Source organism: Carlito syrichta, unplaced genomic scaffold (assembly GCF_000164805.1).
Source record: "Carlito syrichta isolate Samal-C Ts95f unplaced genomic scaffold, Tarsius_syrichta-2.0.1 Scaffold312225, whole genome shotgun sequence".
In the NCBI taxonomy this organism is placed as follows: domain Eukaryota; kingdom Metazoa; phylum Chordata; class Mammalia; order Primates; family Tarsiidae; genus Carlito; species Carlito syrichta.
In genome coordinates this window covers 538606-555243 of record NW_007256321.1, presented here as the reverse complement: position 1 = coordinate 555243, position 16638 = coordinate 538606, and the positions used below count along the sequence as shown (strand labels likewise).

The window sequence follows — 16638 nt, the reverse complement described above, 5'->3', positions numbered from 1 at the left end:
GCCCAGCCAATGGGCGCGGCGCCGCGGCGCTGAGTCCTGCTCACTTTCTCCAAGACCGAGGGCTGGCGGTGTAGACCCCTCCACCCTGGCCAGGTCTGGGAGCTGCTTTTAGGAGCCCAGCCATCTGACCCTTCCTGGGGGCTTCGACCTTCTCGTAAGGAACCAGGGAGCGCGGCCCATGCAGAGATCCTTCTAAGTGGAAACGCAGGCTCTTCCAGCCGGAAGGAGGGTGGGAGCTTCACGCCTGCACTTCACAACGCTGGACGCCGAGGGTTCGAGAGGCCGGGCGACTGTAGTTCTACATTTGCTCAGCGCCCTTGTCTCTTCCCCGGTAGGGCTAGGTATCTGCTCAAATTGGATCTTTCTTCTTAGCCGACAGAACTTGAACCTGGACCTGGGTCTGTGCCCTTCACACGTGGAGCCCGTTATTCAAGTGCGGTATATGATAGAGGAGGGAGGAAGAAGAGAGACACTCAGAGGATCCCCAGCTCCCTTTTTATTTTTATTTACTTATTTATTTATTTATTTTTTGAGTTGCAGTCTCACTCTGTCGCCCAGACTGGAGTGCAGTGGCCGCTCCCGGCCACCGCAGCCTCGACCTGCTGGGCTCCAGCGATCCTTCTGTCTCAGCCTTCCAAGTAGCCGGAATTACAGGCATGCGCTACCACGCCCGGCTGATCTTTTGATTTATTGTAGAGATGAGGTCTCGCTGCCCAGGCGGGTCTCGAACCTGCGGGCTCAGGCAATCCACTCACCTCAGCCTCCCAAAGGCGCGGGATTACAGGCTGAGCCACCGAGCCCGGCTCCAGCTCCCTTTTTAAATAGTCGCTCTTAGCCCCCACCCCAGCCACTCATTCCAATGCACTTGGCCGGCTCCCCCATCGGAAAGTAGCTGTGGGAGAGGGGAGAACAGAGCACATTTGGGTGTGATGGACGGTGGACAGTCCTGGCTAGAGGGCTGTGGCAGAACTAGAATAGATATCTGCGGTGTGAGAGTCCTGGGGGTTGTGGAGTGGAGAGGGTCCCGGATGTGGGATTTGGATACGCAGAAAGGGTTTCACAGCAAGCAGGTGGTTGCGTGCCCAGGGAGATGCTTTGGTTGAGGATGTGGGGCTGGAGAGTCAGAAGGAGTGGATGGACTATAGGTATTCCTAAGATGTGTGCAGATGCCAGACTATGCAAGACACAGGTCATAAAGAATGCAGTGGGAGAATCTAGATGTGTAGAAGTGTTGGGCCTGCCTTGGACAACTTACAGTTTGCTTGAAGAGACAAAGGTCCAGCTTAAAAGTTGGTGCCATCTAGGAAGGGTATGGTTGGTGCCATCTCTTTCCTGCAGCTTGCTGCAGAGAAGGAGCAGTGTGCAAAGAAGGGTGACTTCTCTCTTCCTAATGGGCCTTAGGAAAGGCTTCATGGAGATGGTGGGGCTTTGGCTGGCTTGGAAGAAAGGGTAGGTTTTGAAAATGTGGAGACAGAAGAGTTAGAAGAAAGATCTGGGGTGTGGGGCAGGAACTGTGTAAAGTTAAGAAGGTTGGAAGGTTCAGTGTATTTTCAGGGAATGATGAGAAATTCATCTGGACGGTAGGGAAGGCTTCTGATCTGTAGAGTGAGGCATGCAAATATGGACCTTGGAAGTCTCACAAAATCTGGGTGTACAGGATGGCGTAGAGGTAATGATGCCACACTTGAGGTCCCTTGATAAGAGGAGACAGGAGTGAAAAAAAAGAGGGGTGACCTTATACAGCCATATACAGGGAGCACCACTGAGCCAAACTTCTGAAAATCCTAGATGGGTTATCCTATTTTTACAACTAGGGAACACAGAGATGACTGGAGCCTTTGACTGTCAGGCTGGAGGTGAAGGAAGACAGGTTCTTTTAAGAATTGAACATGGCCTCTAGGAGGCTGTTTATTAGGAAAAGAAGATTTCAGCTCAGGCCCCATGCCAGGTAAGCAGAGCGCTTCACTCAGGCTCTCCATTTTGTGTCCTGTTTTCTTCTGTTTCCTCAGAAGCAGGGACCATAGTAGGGCCCAGGGCCATAGCCAGGGGATGGCCCACAGGGTCCTGGACCATAGCCAGGGGGTGGCCCACAGGGTCCTGGGCCATAGCCAGGAGATGGCCCACAGGGTCCTGGGCCATAGCCAGGGGAAGGCCAATAGGGCCCTGGGCCATACCCGGGGGAAGGCCCACAGGCCCCTGGGCCATAGCCGGGGGAAGGCCCACAGGGCCCTGGGCCATAGCCAGGGGGTGGCCCACAGGGCTGTGGGCAGCAGACAGGTGGTGGCCCACAGGGATAGCCTCCATTGTAGTGACCCTGTGGAAAGTCAATGTCAGAGTCAGAGGTTTGGACCAAGCTTACCTGAGGTCAGCTCCCCCTCACCACACTCCCCTAGGGACTCAAGATTCCTGGGAAAGCAAGGGGTTGTGGTGAAGGACTGGGAAGCAGGGGTAGCAAATGCCTCCTCTAGCGCTGTGCCCTTAGTCTTGGTGAAGCCAGAGAACTGAGCAGACAACAGGGGAGCAACCTGGATTTGTTGGTCTCTATTCCTTGAGCTATGATTCCCACTTCCTGCTCTGTTTATTTTGTCTGTAACTAAGAAGCAGAATGATTTTGTCTTCTCCCGTCCCTTACCCAGGAACCCTTGCAGAGTGATTAGAAGATTTACCATGCTAGGAACTGTAGGCTCACTGTACTTGAGGACAAGGGTAAAGATAAGGGGCAGGGGGACACTGCAGAGGAGCTCACTGAGGGCCTGGTCAGGGGGAGAGAGATTGCATGGGGAGAGATGCAGGCAGAAACTGAGGAGAAGGAAGAGGAGGAAGATAAGCTGGAGGGTGAGAGCAGACCAAGGGTAGGAGGTGGCAAGGTGAAGCTATGAGTGTTCTCTATATAGGTAGTGTGTGTACGTACAGGGTGTGTGCTGTGTCCGTGCATGTGGGTGGATGCATATACAAACATGCAGTGAGCACAGATGCATGCATGGAGTGTGTGGTTTTGTATACACGAGAATGGGTGTGTGTGTGAGCTCATGCCTGTTCCTGAGCAAGTCCCAGTCCCAGGAAATCAGGAAGAATAGAACATAAAGTCAAAGCTTTACTACCTCAGCCATAACAGGCCTGGAAAAAGTGAAGTTTAACCTCTGTCTTGCCTGGGACCACTCCTGAGGCCCCAAGGTCAGAGGAGTTTCTTTGCCTCTTGCCACAGGTCCAGGGTGGAGGAGAGAGACACCATCTTGTCCCCATGCTAAGACACTGGGGACTGGTCCCAGTGTAGCAGGGGTGGAGCTTCCACTCTGGGGGTTGGGTAACTTCCCAGTCTGCTTCTGCCTCCTAGGGCTGGGTTAGGGCTTGGTGCAAGTGAGAAAGAGGCAAGGTCCAGGGCTGGGTCTTTCCTGTGACCATGGTAGAGCAGCCACTGCCCCGTTAGACTCAGTGATGCCTGGAAACAGCTGCTTCCCTTCTATGGCTCTTTTGTTTTGGGGGGACACAGATCCAGGCCTAGGAGCTGGGTCTACTGGTGGTAGCCTATGGAGAGAAGGGAGCCTCTCTTCTCTGGAAGAGGCAGGTCCTAGGGGCCCTGCAATGTGACTGAGGTTTGGGAGCAAGCCAGCCATCCAGTGAGGCTGTGGGGGTAGCCAGGAAAGCAGAGAAGCACAGAACAGGCGGAGAAGCAGCAGGAGAGAGGATGGCTGCTGGGGTAGGGAGGAGATGTGAGGAAAGGACAAAGACAGATGGGAAAACAGAGGAGAGAGCGCCAGAGAGAAGGCTGCAGCCTGCAGGGGGTGGAGGAATGCAGGGATGCCCGCCCCATGTGGCTGATGCCTGAGCCCGCTCCCTACTTTTCATTTGGGGAAAGTGGTGGCTGCTCCCTGAGGGTCTAGGAAGGCGGCTGGGGGTCTGGAGGGCATGACAGTGGGGAGGAAAAGGGGAGAGGGTTAGGGAACTTTCCGACCTTCCGACCTGTAGAAAAGGGAGGGAAAACAAGAAGCAGCATTGGTCATTTGGTTCTGCAGTGAAAAGCCTGTCTTCTCCCTGGCACTGATTTTGTGTCCACACCCCTACCCCAACAGGGCCTCTCAGACTTAGTCACTTGCCTTACAGTCATGCCTCCATTCATTCACTCACCAACAGACCCATACTGAAAGTTGGTACAAAGTCCAGTTGTGTGTGTATCCCTGTGTGCTTACCAGTGGGCTGAGTCTTCCTGGGTGGAGTGGAGCCAGTGAGGAGGTGTGGGTTTTTGTCTCAACTCTATTAGCTTAGAGGCACTTTGCGGTAGCAAACCCTGTTTCTGCCCCCACCCTCCCTTCTCATCTGCCCCTGCCCTTCTCAATTATCTCAGCCTAATCTGTGCTCAGCCTGCCAGAGCTGTTTGTTGGTTTATGCTTTTGACATTCTGGTCTCAGCCTTTGCTCATGCTTCTTGCCACCTGGAAGTGTCTCTGACTCAACTTTGTGCTGCCTTCTTGCAGGAAACCCACACTGATTGGGCCATCCAGCCTGCCCAACTGTGGGTTTAGGGGCTCATTCTGCAGCAACTCACCCGAGTGGTCCTGAATGTTCTGAAGTTCTCCATTGGTGAAAATCGCCTGCTATTTATCAAAGGCCAGGATGGTCTTTCGTTCCTTTTGAGGGGAGCTGATTGCACAGCTGTCAAGAGCTGGATTCTGGGCTCCAACCCAGCCACACCTCCCTGGCCTTACCCTGAGCATGACCCTAGCTTCCTGGAGCCTCATGTGTGCAGTGGGAGAAGCACCTGCCTGTTTTATGCAAGGCTGGAGCTCTAGTGAGATGGAGGATGGGTAAGCATGTTTCTTAAACTGTAACATATTCTTCACAATATAAGGCTTGTGTTCATTGTGAACCCCTACTGCCACCTTCATACACATACACACACACACACACACACACACACACACACACACACACACACAATGCACACATACACATTGTTGGCATGCAGCAGATATGGCTCACCAATCACTCTGCCTCACCACTCTCCTTCCTTCTCCTGTCCTTCTTCCACCCCACAGCCTCCCAGCCACAGTGCTTACCTGGATCCATCTTGATGGGACAAGAGCAGGGAGTGACACAAGGAACACCTGTGTGTTCAACAGATAAAGTTTGAGTTTACTGCAATCTAAATCACAATCTCTCAACTTCCCAGGATGGGAATCGGCAGCCCTGGAAGGGACCTAATGCAATCCCTTCAACTCTCAGCTAAGACCCTCTGCCTGGCATGGCAGAGGCTGTAAACCAATGATAACTGAAGTAGATAGTGGAGGTGCAGGTGTCCAGTCCAGGAATGTGGGCAAGGCAGATGGACAGACATGCATCCAAGTGCACAGCCGTTCAGCACACAGACCCGCCCACCCACACAGAAACACAGAGGCATGGATACCAATTCAATGCACATACACACAAACCCAGATACCCGACCACAGTGACATGCAACACATTCCCCCCAGAGACACTCCTGCCTTTTGCCAACAGCAAGCAGAACCAAGTCCCTACCTGAGAGTGCAGAGCTGGGGCAGGAAGTCTGAGGTGCTGTCTGTCTTCAGGTGTATTTGTACAGGATAGGGAGGGGCTGGGATTGGCCAGGTGCACTGGGAGGGTCATTGGCAGAGGGCTGAAGGGAATGAGGAAGGATGTATTAATCCCTTTTAGGGCAAAGAGCAGCTGGAAGCAGGGTGTTTGAGTATGTGAGAGAGGGGAGTAGACAGGAGGCAGAGTGGGGAACAACCCATTACCAGATTAGTATGGTAATGAGATACCACAGGAGGGAGGCAGGGTCCCCAACCCTGGCAATCCCTGTTTATACTCAGGGACCTGCTCTAAACATTTGTGAAGCTCCTACTGAAAGCCAGGCCATGCATGGGGTGCTTCACACACATGCGCTAACCCCCTGACTCCTACAAAATAGATAGGATGGTCACCTCCTTTCAGCAGGCAGAGGAGGGAATAGTGACCCTAGTAGAAGAGGACCTGGTAAACTCTTTGCCCTGAGAGCCAGCCCCCAGGCATGAGTTCTCAAATGTGCTGCCTGGCCCAGGGACCTAGCCAGGGATTGAAAACGGGACACAGCAATGTGGATTTCCAGGATGGGATCTAGACAAGTGGGAAGGGAGCCCAGTAAGTATTCGGTGAATGAACGAAGGGTTGGTTAGTTATTGTTGCGTCATAACTGGCCTTTCTTTCTGTGGTCTATATTTCAGTTTTATTTATTTTTCTCTCTTTTTAAGATATTTTGCAAGACAAAAAAATTTTTTTTTCTGGAAAAACAAGAGAGGAGCTCTCACGTGGTCTCAGCTCCCTGGTTGACATGGGCTTACACTGCCGACCCTGGGCTTATAATGCTGTGCAAAACAGAGGACACCTAAGACTCCCACCCTCTGCCAGATGAGGAGCTTAGTTGGCCCCATTTCAACAAGGAGAACAAGAGCTGTATGAAACCAAAAGCAGAAAAATGAAACTGCCACTGTTTCTGGGTTTGCCTGTAAGGATCTTGGAGGGAGGATCTAGCTACTCTTGAATCTCCTTAGATTCATTTTAAAAAGTAACAAGGCCGGGTTCGGTGGCTCAGCCTGTAATCCCGCACCTTTGGGAGGCTGAGGTGAGTGGATTGCCTGAGCCCATGGGTTCGAGACCCACCTGGGCAGGCGAGACCTCATCTCTACAATAAATCAAAAAAAGTAGCCGGGCATGGTAGCGTGCGCCTGTAGTTCCAGCTACTTGGAAGGCTGAGGTGGAAGGATCGCCGGAGCCCAGTAAGTCGAGGCTGCGGTGGCCGGGAGTGGTCACTGCACTCCAGTCTGGGCGACAGTGAGACTCCAACTCAAAAAAAAAAAAAAAAAGTAACAAGAGAAACTGTGGGGTGGGGGGGGCAGGATTAGCAGTAATGGGAAACTGTGGGGGGGCGGGGAGCACACCTCATCAACAGGTGTACCTGCAAAATGAACAGGGGTACCTGCGTAATATACTTAACGCTAAATTGTACCCCACATCTTTAAAATAAAAAGATTAAAAACAAAACAATATGAGAAAAGAAAAAAAAGTAACATCTACCTAAGGAAGATTGAAAACATAGGTCTTCACAAAGGTTTATACTTGAATTTCATAATAGTTTTGAGAACAACTAAAAAGTGGGAACTTCTCAAATATCTTTCACTTAGCATATTAATAAATGGTAGTACTATTCAATAATCAAAAGGAATGAACTATTGATTCAGGCCAAAGCATGACTGAATCTCAAAATAATTATGCTTGAAGGAAGCCAGACATAAAGAGTACATATCGTATACTTTCATCTATAAAATTCTAGAATTTTATAAAATGTTAGAAAATGTGAACTCAGTGACAGCAGATCGGTGGTTGCCCGGTGATGGGGGGAGTGGGGGAGGGAGTAGAAAGAGACACCAGAATTGACATCAAGAAACTTTGGGGTCAATGAATTTGCTCTTTATCTGGATGGTGATGACGATTTCATGGAGTACACATATGATAAAACACCAAACTGTACAATTCAAACTGGTGTGCTGTTTATGATACACCAATCTGACCTTAATTAGAGCTATAATTATGAAAGTAACATGACTATCATCAGAAAAAAAAAATGGAGATGAGGTGAAAGAGTGCTTCTCCTTTATTTTCATGGTGGGCAGGAAAGAATTTGTGTCAGGTTCTCTTACCGTATCAGTTACATCAGCTCTTGGAGGTAAGTGTTATTAATATTATCTTCATCTCTTTTATAGATTAAAATTACACCAGGGTTCAGAGACATTAAGAAACCTGCCTGGCTGGGCGTGGTGGCTCATGCCTGCAATCCCAGAATTTTGGGAGGCAGAGGCAAGAGGATTGCCCAAGTCCGGGGGGTTCAAGAGCAGCCTGGGCAACTTGGCGAGACCTCATCTCTACAATAAATCAAAAAATTAGACGGGCGTGGTGGTGTGCGCCTGTGGGTCCAGCTCCTTGGCAGGCTGAGGTGGAAGGATCGCCTGAGTCCAGCAGATCGAGGCTGTGGTGGCCGTGAGCGTGCCACTGCCATTGCACTCCAGCCTGGGTGATAGAGTGAGATTTCTACTCAAAAAAAAAAAAGAAAGAAAGAAAGAAAGAAAGAAAAAGAAGGAAAGAAAAGATAAAGAAGAAACCTGCCTGGCTGGTTTCTCACATTTGTGAGATGTGGTAGCTGACATCTGTAATCCCAGCACTTTGGGAGGGCAAGACAGGAAGATTGCTTGAGGCCAGGAGTTCGAGACCACCCTGGGCAATATAGTGAGACCTTGTCTCTACAAAAAATAAATAGATAAATAAAAAGAAACATGCTTGAGGTCACCCAACCAGTGTATAGTTAGTCCCAATGGGGAACTATTTACGTCTAGAGCCCTGTGTTCACATGAGGTTATCTCTTCTTTTAGGAATGGTATTCTGAAAAGTTCCAGACTGCTTTGATAACATGGTCAAAGGACTTTGGTTTATGACTAGGTGGTGAGTTATTAGTCTGTTCTGCATATGTATGCTGCAGGCCTTCAGGAGCCAGAGCAGGGCAGGCTGCAGGGGAGGGGTGAAAGTCCCAAGGGAAGTTTACAAAGGTGTGGGGTCCACCAGGCTTCCATGCTGAATGTGTGAATGGTACCCCTGTGTCCACCCACTCACTGCCCTCGCCAGCCGTCCAAGCCCTACTCTCCGAACAATCCTCCTTTTCCCCTCAGGAATCCTGACTCCACGACCTCCCAAACTTCACTCCCAGCCTGTGGTGGGAAACTGAAAAGAAAGGCCTATGTCTTCACAGACCCCCCCCCAAAGAGGGAAGCGGGGGCTAAGGAGTGCATGAGGGCCCGATGCTCTGGGTTCTAGGTTCAGGGCCTCAGGACTCACCATCTCAGGAGTAAGGGTCTGAACTCCAGGTGTGGATCGTAGAGTTAGTGAGGCCTTGGGTGGAGGAGGTAGGTCCTGCCTTGATGGGTGGTCAGAGAAGATAGGGCAGCTTTAGTGGCCTGAGCGGGATAGGAGGCCAGCGGGGAGGGAGGAGGGTGCCCATAGCAATGGTGTCACATTGGAGTCAGTCTAAAGCAGAGTATATGTGCTCATGGACTCTTTCCCCTACCCAATCCTATATTTTGAGGGCAAGCAGAGCCTCAACCTTGTGTGTGTCCCCTTGACCCCTTGGCCACTGTGCCTAGATTGTAAGCACCCACCAAGTGCCTGGACTTGTTGCCAGGCTAAGAGAAGTGGTGCTTCCCTACAAGAAAGCCACAGAGCAGAGAAGAAAGGAGCTCTATGAAGCAAGAAGAGACATCTCTGGGGTGGGAGGGCTGGGATCAGAAAGGAAAGGGGAAGACAGGAAGAGACTGAAGGGTCTCTCGGGGCAGTAGAGGCCACGGGGGAACACTTTCGGACAGTGAGGACATATAGCGAAGGCCCTCTCTGTGACAACCAGTGCCTAGCGGCAGAGGCACGCCCACGTGTCTCCCCACCCACAGACGTCCCAGGCCTTGCATTTCAGCATGTTCTCTCACACTCTGATTGCCCTCTCCCGCCTGGAAGCCTCTAGGCTGAGTGAGAGTCCATGAGCCATGCCAAATATGGCCACTCCAAGTGCCCTCCCTTCTGCTCAGTGACCCTCTGGTTCTCACCTGTCCCTCGGCCTTCTGTTCATCCTTCTCTCCATCCCTCAAAGACACGCCAGACATTCTCCCTACTAGTTGCCAAGGAATAGAGGGGGCACACACAAGGTTGAGGCTCTGTTTGCCCTCAAAATGTAGGCTTGGGTAGGGAAAATGTGGATGTGATCTCACTTGCCTCAGCCCCATGTGATAAGCTTCAAGAAGACGCAGAGCCTGTCTGTCCCCTCTGCCTACCCAGTTTGCACTTTTCTTCCCACCTCAGAGGAAGGAGTATCCTGGGAACAGCAGGTCAGCTTACTTGCTTCCCACCTCTGTGAGGGCCCCCAGGCCTGAGCCCTTAATGTTGCCTTGGCCCTTTCCCAGCCGTGCATAGGCTCTGAGGTCTCCTGAAGGCTGTCCTGCTCACTCCTTCCCTGGATTCCCCCTTTCCCCTCCTGCCTGGCCCAGACAGCTCCCCTCCAGCATCTGGACACAGCCTGTCTAACTCTCCCACCCCCATCCCTGCCCAATGCAAACCATCTGGACCGTTCTGGCTTCAGCTTCCTAAACCACTGTGTGTCCTCATTGCTGCTGATTTAAAACCTTCAGTGAGCTCCTCTGGACCACTTAACCTTCTCTACCTGTCCTCCAGAGGCCTCCCCAGCCTGGCCTATATCTTCCTAACCTGATGTCCTCTTGTGGGTGAAAACCACGGCCACTTCTCAGCCTTCTCCACCACACTGCTCTCTCTCATGAATTCACGGAATGCCCTCTCACTGCCCTCAACTTTTCTGAGTCTTGCTCAACATCTTGAAGCTCATCTCCTTCTGGAGAAATCCCTAGTGGGCCTGAGCCCTGTCCTGCCTGGGCCTGAGGCTAACACTGCCTGGTAATGGCAGGCGTCTTTGAGGTGGAGGCTGGCTCTTCACTTCCTTGTTCCTGCATCACCTTGGCCAGGTTACATGCACGCTAGGTGCCCGGCTGATGGCATGGCCTGAGCAGGTCCCAACAGGGGCAGCGCTCAGTCTCTGCTTGTGGGGAGCTCTGGGCTGGCGGTCAAGGTGGGGTTCTGGGAAAACATGGTGGTTCCTCTTTGCAGGAAACCCTCAGGGGTTCAGTTCCATGCCAGGGTTCATGTTCCACTGCTGGAAATGCCCAGCCCTGGGTGTGTCCTGAACAGCAGAATAAAGGAGTAGGTCCCCAGCCCAGCCTTCCTTCTGCTTCTGGATGCCTCAAAGGGCTTTCAGCCTGGGCCCTGCCCTGCTCTGCCGTGTGTTCTTGGGAAAGGTGTGGCTCAGACTTTGTCCCTGCCAGCGGGACTCTGTCCAGGGCTCCTCCCTCCAGCTCTGCCTCATGAGCTTTGAAGTCTCCCCATGCAAGGCCAGGACCCTGAACACAGACCTCGAATCATGAGTCAGAATGGCAGTTTCTTGAGACAGGAGTGGCCGCGGTGGGGTGTGGAGGGGGTAGTGGGTTTGTAGGAAAGGAACACTGTGCTTTAAGCCATCCTGTTGCCCTTTCCCATCTGGAGGGTCCACCTTCCTGGTCACTGCATTCTCATGCAACCCTGCCTTGCCTATCCTCTTCAACACTCACTCGCCCACCCAGAGCTAGCAAGTGACACCAGTGACTTCTAGGGGCTCAGACCTTAGCCAAGAAGAATGGTTTCCGAGCACTGTAATGTGAGCTTGGAACGGGGTCTGGTGGGATCCAGAGGCAGGTGGAACACAGGGACTTCGTCCAGGAGCACCATTGCTGGCTGGGGAGAGAGGGCCAGAAACTGCAGAGGGACAGGGCATGGGTCTAGGGAGCAGACAGGGAGGATTCCCTGGAAGGGGTTTGCTGGACAGGAGACAGGAGGGGAGGAGGCCAAGAGGGTACCTCAGGATCTCCTCCACCAGGTCACAAATGGTCCCCAGAGCCAAGTCTTCAATGTATTCAGGTCCCAGTGGGTTGATGGGAGGCAGCCTTTGGGGACCCTCAAAGGATACTGTGGCCAGAAGGTGGTTATCACGAAGTAACCTGAGGCAAGAGGAAAGTCACACTTTGTCCCAGATATGGTTACCCATGTTATTTCATTTCATCTCCAAATACTCAGTGAAGTGTGTACACTATAAAATGAGGACTTGAGAGATAAGGGACACAGCCCATGAGGGTGACATCAATTTGGAATCCACCATCCCTCCCCCCCCCCTTATGACAAGGTTGAGGAGTAGGGCAAGACCAGGGTGCTTCTATTTTCTTGATCCAGGTGCAGGGCAACCATTCCGGAAACAGTGAACTAGGTCTGAGTGGCTCTGCCCTCATGGGTGGAGCCTCCGCCTGGCCTGTGCTCCCAGGGGCTCTGTCTGCCTCGGTGTGTGATTCAAAGGGTCTTTCCTCCCTGCAGGCCTCCTTCCCCTTCTCTCCTTGGTGAGAGTCCCGACTTGAGCCATCTTATACTGAGGGTGGCCTCCAGGTCTGTGTTCTAAAGACCACGAGTTGGGTCCAAATACGGTCTGTCTGGCAGGGAGGGGGTGTCGCTTGAGCTGGCAGCTGGCCTTGGAAGGGTGGGGAACCAGCCGGGGAAGAGTTGTGACCCGGGCCTGAGCCCGAGGTGCCGGGACAAGCCGCCTGACCCGGACGGAGAGAGGGAGGGCACAGAGTGAAGTGTCAGCAGAACCGCGTTGGCAGGGCCACCGGGGAAAAGCGCCCTGAGCAGGAGGCAGCGCCTTGGCTTCTCGCTTTGTGCATGTCACAAACAGGCTGTGCGATCTGGGCAGATGGCGGCGCCTCTTTGGGCCTCCGTCTCATCAATAAAAGCCGACTTCTACAACCGGATGGCTTCTCTCGCGCGACAGAGTTGAGAGGTGGGGGCTCCAGAGACTTGGGGGAGGAGCTGAGGAGCAAGACGGGAGAAGGGGAACCGCCGCCCCGACCCAGGACCAGGCCGGCGGGCTCTGCTGCCCCCTCGTGGTGGCACAGAGAAACAGAAACGCGGGCTCACTGGGGACGTCTCGCTGGTTCCTGGAGACCTCTCTCCAGGACAGAGAGTGGGCACGGTTAGGGGCCTCTACCCCCCACCGGCTCCCTCAGGGCTGTGTGTGTTCTAGGTACCCAGAAAGGCCGGCGCAGCTACGCACAGGATAGCAAGGATTATTCACTCACATCATTCCACAGGCTCCGAGGAAGGGTCTATAGCATGCAGGGCACAGTGCCAGGCCCTGGGGATCCAGAGGCGCTTGGCACGTCATTCCTGCCCTCAGAGAGCCTCTGTCCAATGGGGGAACAGACAGGTCAACCACAGACTCTGGAGAAAGTGGGAGACGGTGGTGGCTGCTCAGAGGTGTGATTTCTTGTGTGAATAGCACTGGGAAGCATATGGCCAAGCAACTGCCAGGCCCTGTTTGACGGTTGGTTTGTTTTGGGCATGCAGGCTTCTGGCCTGACGGACCAGGAGGGCGTTGCCCCTGGGTTAAAGGAGTCTCTCCCTGTAGGACCTTCCAGAAGAGTTGGGCCACTCTCCCTATGGGATGCTGGATTCCCGCCTGTGCTGCCGCTTTCCTGCCCCCATCCTCCAGAAGAGGTTCACAAAGACCCTGCCTGGTCCCTGCAGCCTCCTCCCTAGGCCTGGTCTGAGGTCCTGAGTTCCTAAGGGGGTGGAGAGCATTAGGCCTCCCTCCTGGGCCAGTGCTCTGTGGGTGTCCTGGATTGTGTGGGGCAGGCCAAGGGGAGCTTGAGGCCTCTGGAATCTTCTGAAGCTGTCCGAGGCTGGACTGAAACTCAGCAGCAGCCTGTGTGGGGCAGGACACAAGGAGGGTGGGAGAAGGAGAGAGAGGGTGTGCACATGTGTGTGTGTGTGTGTGTGTGTGTGTGTGTGTGTGTGTGTGTGTGAGAGAGAGGCCCAGGGTGCGGAGCCTGGGTGCGTCATGGTTGCTGGGAGAGCAGACGAGTCTGACTCAGTAGGGACATCCGGCAGGAAAGGAAGAGACAGACAACGCAGTGGCATTTGCAAGCAGGATGAGCACTCTGGAGATGGGGTGTGGGGCCTGGACAGGGAAGGTGCTAAGCATGGTGGGGAGGGAGAAGGGCAGTGCAAGAGGTTGGACCTCTGGCTGCCTGGGTTGGTCTGGAAGGAGAGAGAAGGCGGCGGGCTCTCTGCTCTGGAGACACAGGGGGCAAGCTGTGGTGTGGGGTTAGGGAAACCCGGGCCTGGTCTGTCAGGGATGTGGGGAATGCAGGGGCTTCTGAAATTTACCTCAGGGCCTTGTTCAGAGCCTTGTAACTACTGAAACAGACCCAAGGCATGCCTAATCCAGACAGACAACCCCTCTCTGTTAGCACCCCCAAGCCTTGGGTCCCGGAGGCTCTAGAGTGGGACTGCTAGGCAGGCTGCCCCCCTGAGCAGGGAGACCAGTCTCAGATGTTTGAGGAAGATTTGGGGAGAGGCTTTCCTGAGAAGGGCTGCTTCCTTTCTTGGAGTCAGAGAAACCAGAAGGGTCAGCCTTAGAGAGCAAGACCAGGAAGGGCCCAGAGTTAGGAATCTGAGTGAGGCAGGCTGTTGGCCAGCTCTGAGCTGTGATGGCAAGGACCCTGGAGGAAGGACAAGCTCACAAAACAAGGAGCTAGAAGCCCAAACAGTGGAGCACCCTGGGAGTGACTGCACGTTAAAATCCAGTCATGCAACGCCTAATAACAGGGATACATTCTGGGATATGCGTCTTATACAAACCTAGATAATATAGCCTACCATATACCTAGGCTACATGGTATATAGCCTATTGCTTCTAGGCTATAGACCTATGCAGCGTGTTTCTGTGAATATGTAGGCAACTGTACACAATGCTAAGTATTTGTATATCTAAGCATATCTAAATGTGGGAGAGGTGCTGTAAAAATACAAGATAAGAGAGCGACTGGACACAGTGGCTCACGCCTGTAATCCCAGCACTTTGGGAGGCAAAGGTGAGAGGATTGCCTGAACCCAGGGGTTCAAAACCAACCTGGGCAACTTGGTAAGATCTCTACAAGAAATCAAAACATCGGCCTGGTGTGGTGGTGGTGTGTACCTGTAGTTTCAGCTACTGGAAGGCTGAGATAGAAGGATTGCCTGAGCCCAGCAGGTTGAGGCTGAGGTGGCCATGATTGTCACTGCACTCCAGCTTGGGAGGTAGATTGGCAGACGGATTCAAAAAAATAAAAAATAAATAAAAAGTGGTACACTCGTGCAGGGCATAAATGGAGCTTGCAAGACTGGAAGTTGATCTGGGTGAGTCAGTGAGTGATAAGTGAATGTGAAGCCCTGGGACATTACTGTACACAACTGAAGGCTGTATAAACACTGTATGCTTAGGCTATACTAAATTTATTTTTAAAAAATTATTTATTCAAGAATAAATGAAACTTAGCTTACTATAACTTCCTTTTTTTTTTTTTTAAGTGAGAAAGCAGGATTTATTGAGAGAACAGAAAAGTTCCCACGGTGGAAGGGAACCCAAAGGGGTTGCCCTACTATAACGTCTTTACTTTATAAACTTTTAAATTTTTAATAACTTCTTCGCCAAGTTGCCCAGGCGGGTCTCGAACCCACGGCCTCAGACAATTCACTCACCTCGGCCTCCCAAAGTGTGGGATTACAGGCTGAGCCACCGAGCCCGGCCAGATATTTTTCTTTATATCTTTATTCTACGTGCTTTTTTCTACTTTTAATTTTAAAAGTTTTTGTTTTTACTCTTTAAACTTCTGTGTTAAAAATGAAGACATAAACACACATTAGCCTAGGCCTACGCATGGTCAGGATCATCAGTATCACTGTCTTGACCCCCACATCTTGCCCCACTGGAAGGTCTTCGGGGGCAATAACACGCACAGAGATGTCATCCCCTATGAAAACAATCCTGCTTCTGGAATACCTCCTGAAGGACCTGCCTGAAGCTTTTTTACGGTTAACTTATTTTTTTTAATAAGTAAAAAAAGAAGACTCAAAAATAGTGATAAAAAGGCTAGTAAATACATAAACCAGTAGCATAGTCATGTATTATCCTTATCGGGTATTATGTACTGTACACGAGTGCAGGTGCTATCCTTTTATACAACTGGCAGTGCAGTAAGTAGGTTTGTCTACACTAGCATCACACAGACAAGTAATGTATTGTGGTACGATGTTACAAAGGCTACGTCACCACTAGGCCACAGGGATTCTTCAGTGCCATATAATTTTTTTTATTTTTTCTTGAGTTGGAGTCTCACTCTGTCGCCCAGATTGAAGTGCAGTGGCATGCTCACGGCCACCACAGACTCAACCTGATGAGCTCAGGGGATCTTTTCACTCCAGGCACGTGCCACCACGGCCAGCTAATTTTTTGAATTATTGTAGAGATGAGGTCTTGCTAAGTTGCCCAGGCTGGTCTCGAACCTATGGGTCCAGGCAATCCTCTCACCTCAGCCTCCCAAAGTGCTGGGATTATAGGCATCAACCATGAGCCACCCCGCCCAGCTTCATATAATCTTATGGGACCTCTGTCATACGTGATCTGTTGTTGACCAAAACATTGTTATGTGGTGCATGACTGTACAGAGAAGACAATGTTTAACCTAAAGGAATGAATGACTAATGGTGTTATCTTAGGTATGTGGTGGTGTTTGTCTGCCCAGGGGAGGTGAACTTCTTGATCCCTCCGAATTACTTAAACCCATACTAAGGAGGAGAGGGAGCAGGAGAGGGGAGGCACATTTGGGGTGGGGTCCTCAGACCAAGGAACCTGGTAGGCTGGGCTGCATCCTGTAGGCCTTTTTCTACTAATGGAAGGGACAGAGGCCTACACTGGTCACCCATCTTGTCTGCAGCAGGCCCAGGCTGGAGCTGTGCTGGGGCATAGGGCCTGGGGTGAAGGCAGGGCCTGAGCAGGCAAGCCTCCTGTGTGGGCCAGGCCCACCAGGCAGAAGTCCCTGCCAGTCTGTCTGGGGATCCTGGGGTGGGGCAGGGAGAGGTGCCCGGCAGAACCAGCTGGTTGCCAGTGCCCTGGTCCTCGCCCTCTGAAAGTGGAAGGGTGGGG

General features: G+C 52.1%; 1 protein-coding gene across 1 annotated transcript in view; it reads right to left on the bottom strand.

Annotated features, from left to right (window-relative positions):
• Positions 1 to 13891, bottom strand: part of DISP2 (dispatched RND transporter family member 2) — a 26675-nt gene extending 12784 nt beyond the window's left edge. Inside the window, exons 1-4 of the mRNA XM_021718489.1 lie at positions 13842 to 13891; positions 11486 to 11626; positions 2059 to 2314; positions 45 to 211 (exon numbers count right to left, since the gene is read on the bottom strand). Coding sequence (XP_021574164.1) covers positions 45 to 211; positions 2059 to 2314; positions 11486 to 11626; positions 13842 to 13891 — 614 coding nt within the window. The remainder of the gene's footprint in view (positions 1 to 44; positions 212 to 2058; positions 2315 to 11485; positions 11627 to 13841) is intronic.
• Positions 13892 to 16638: the final 2747 nt, after the last annotated feature.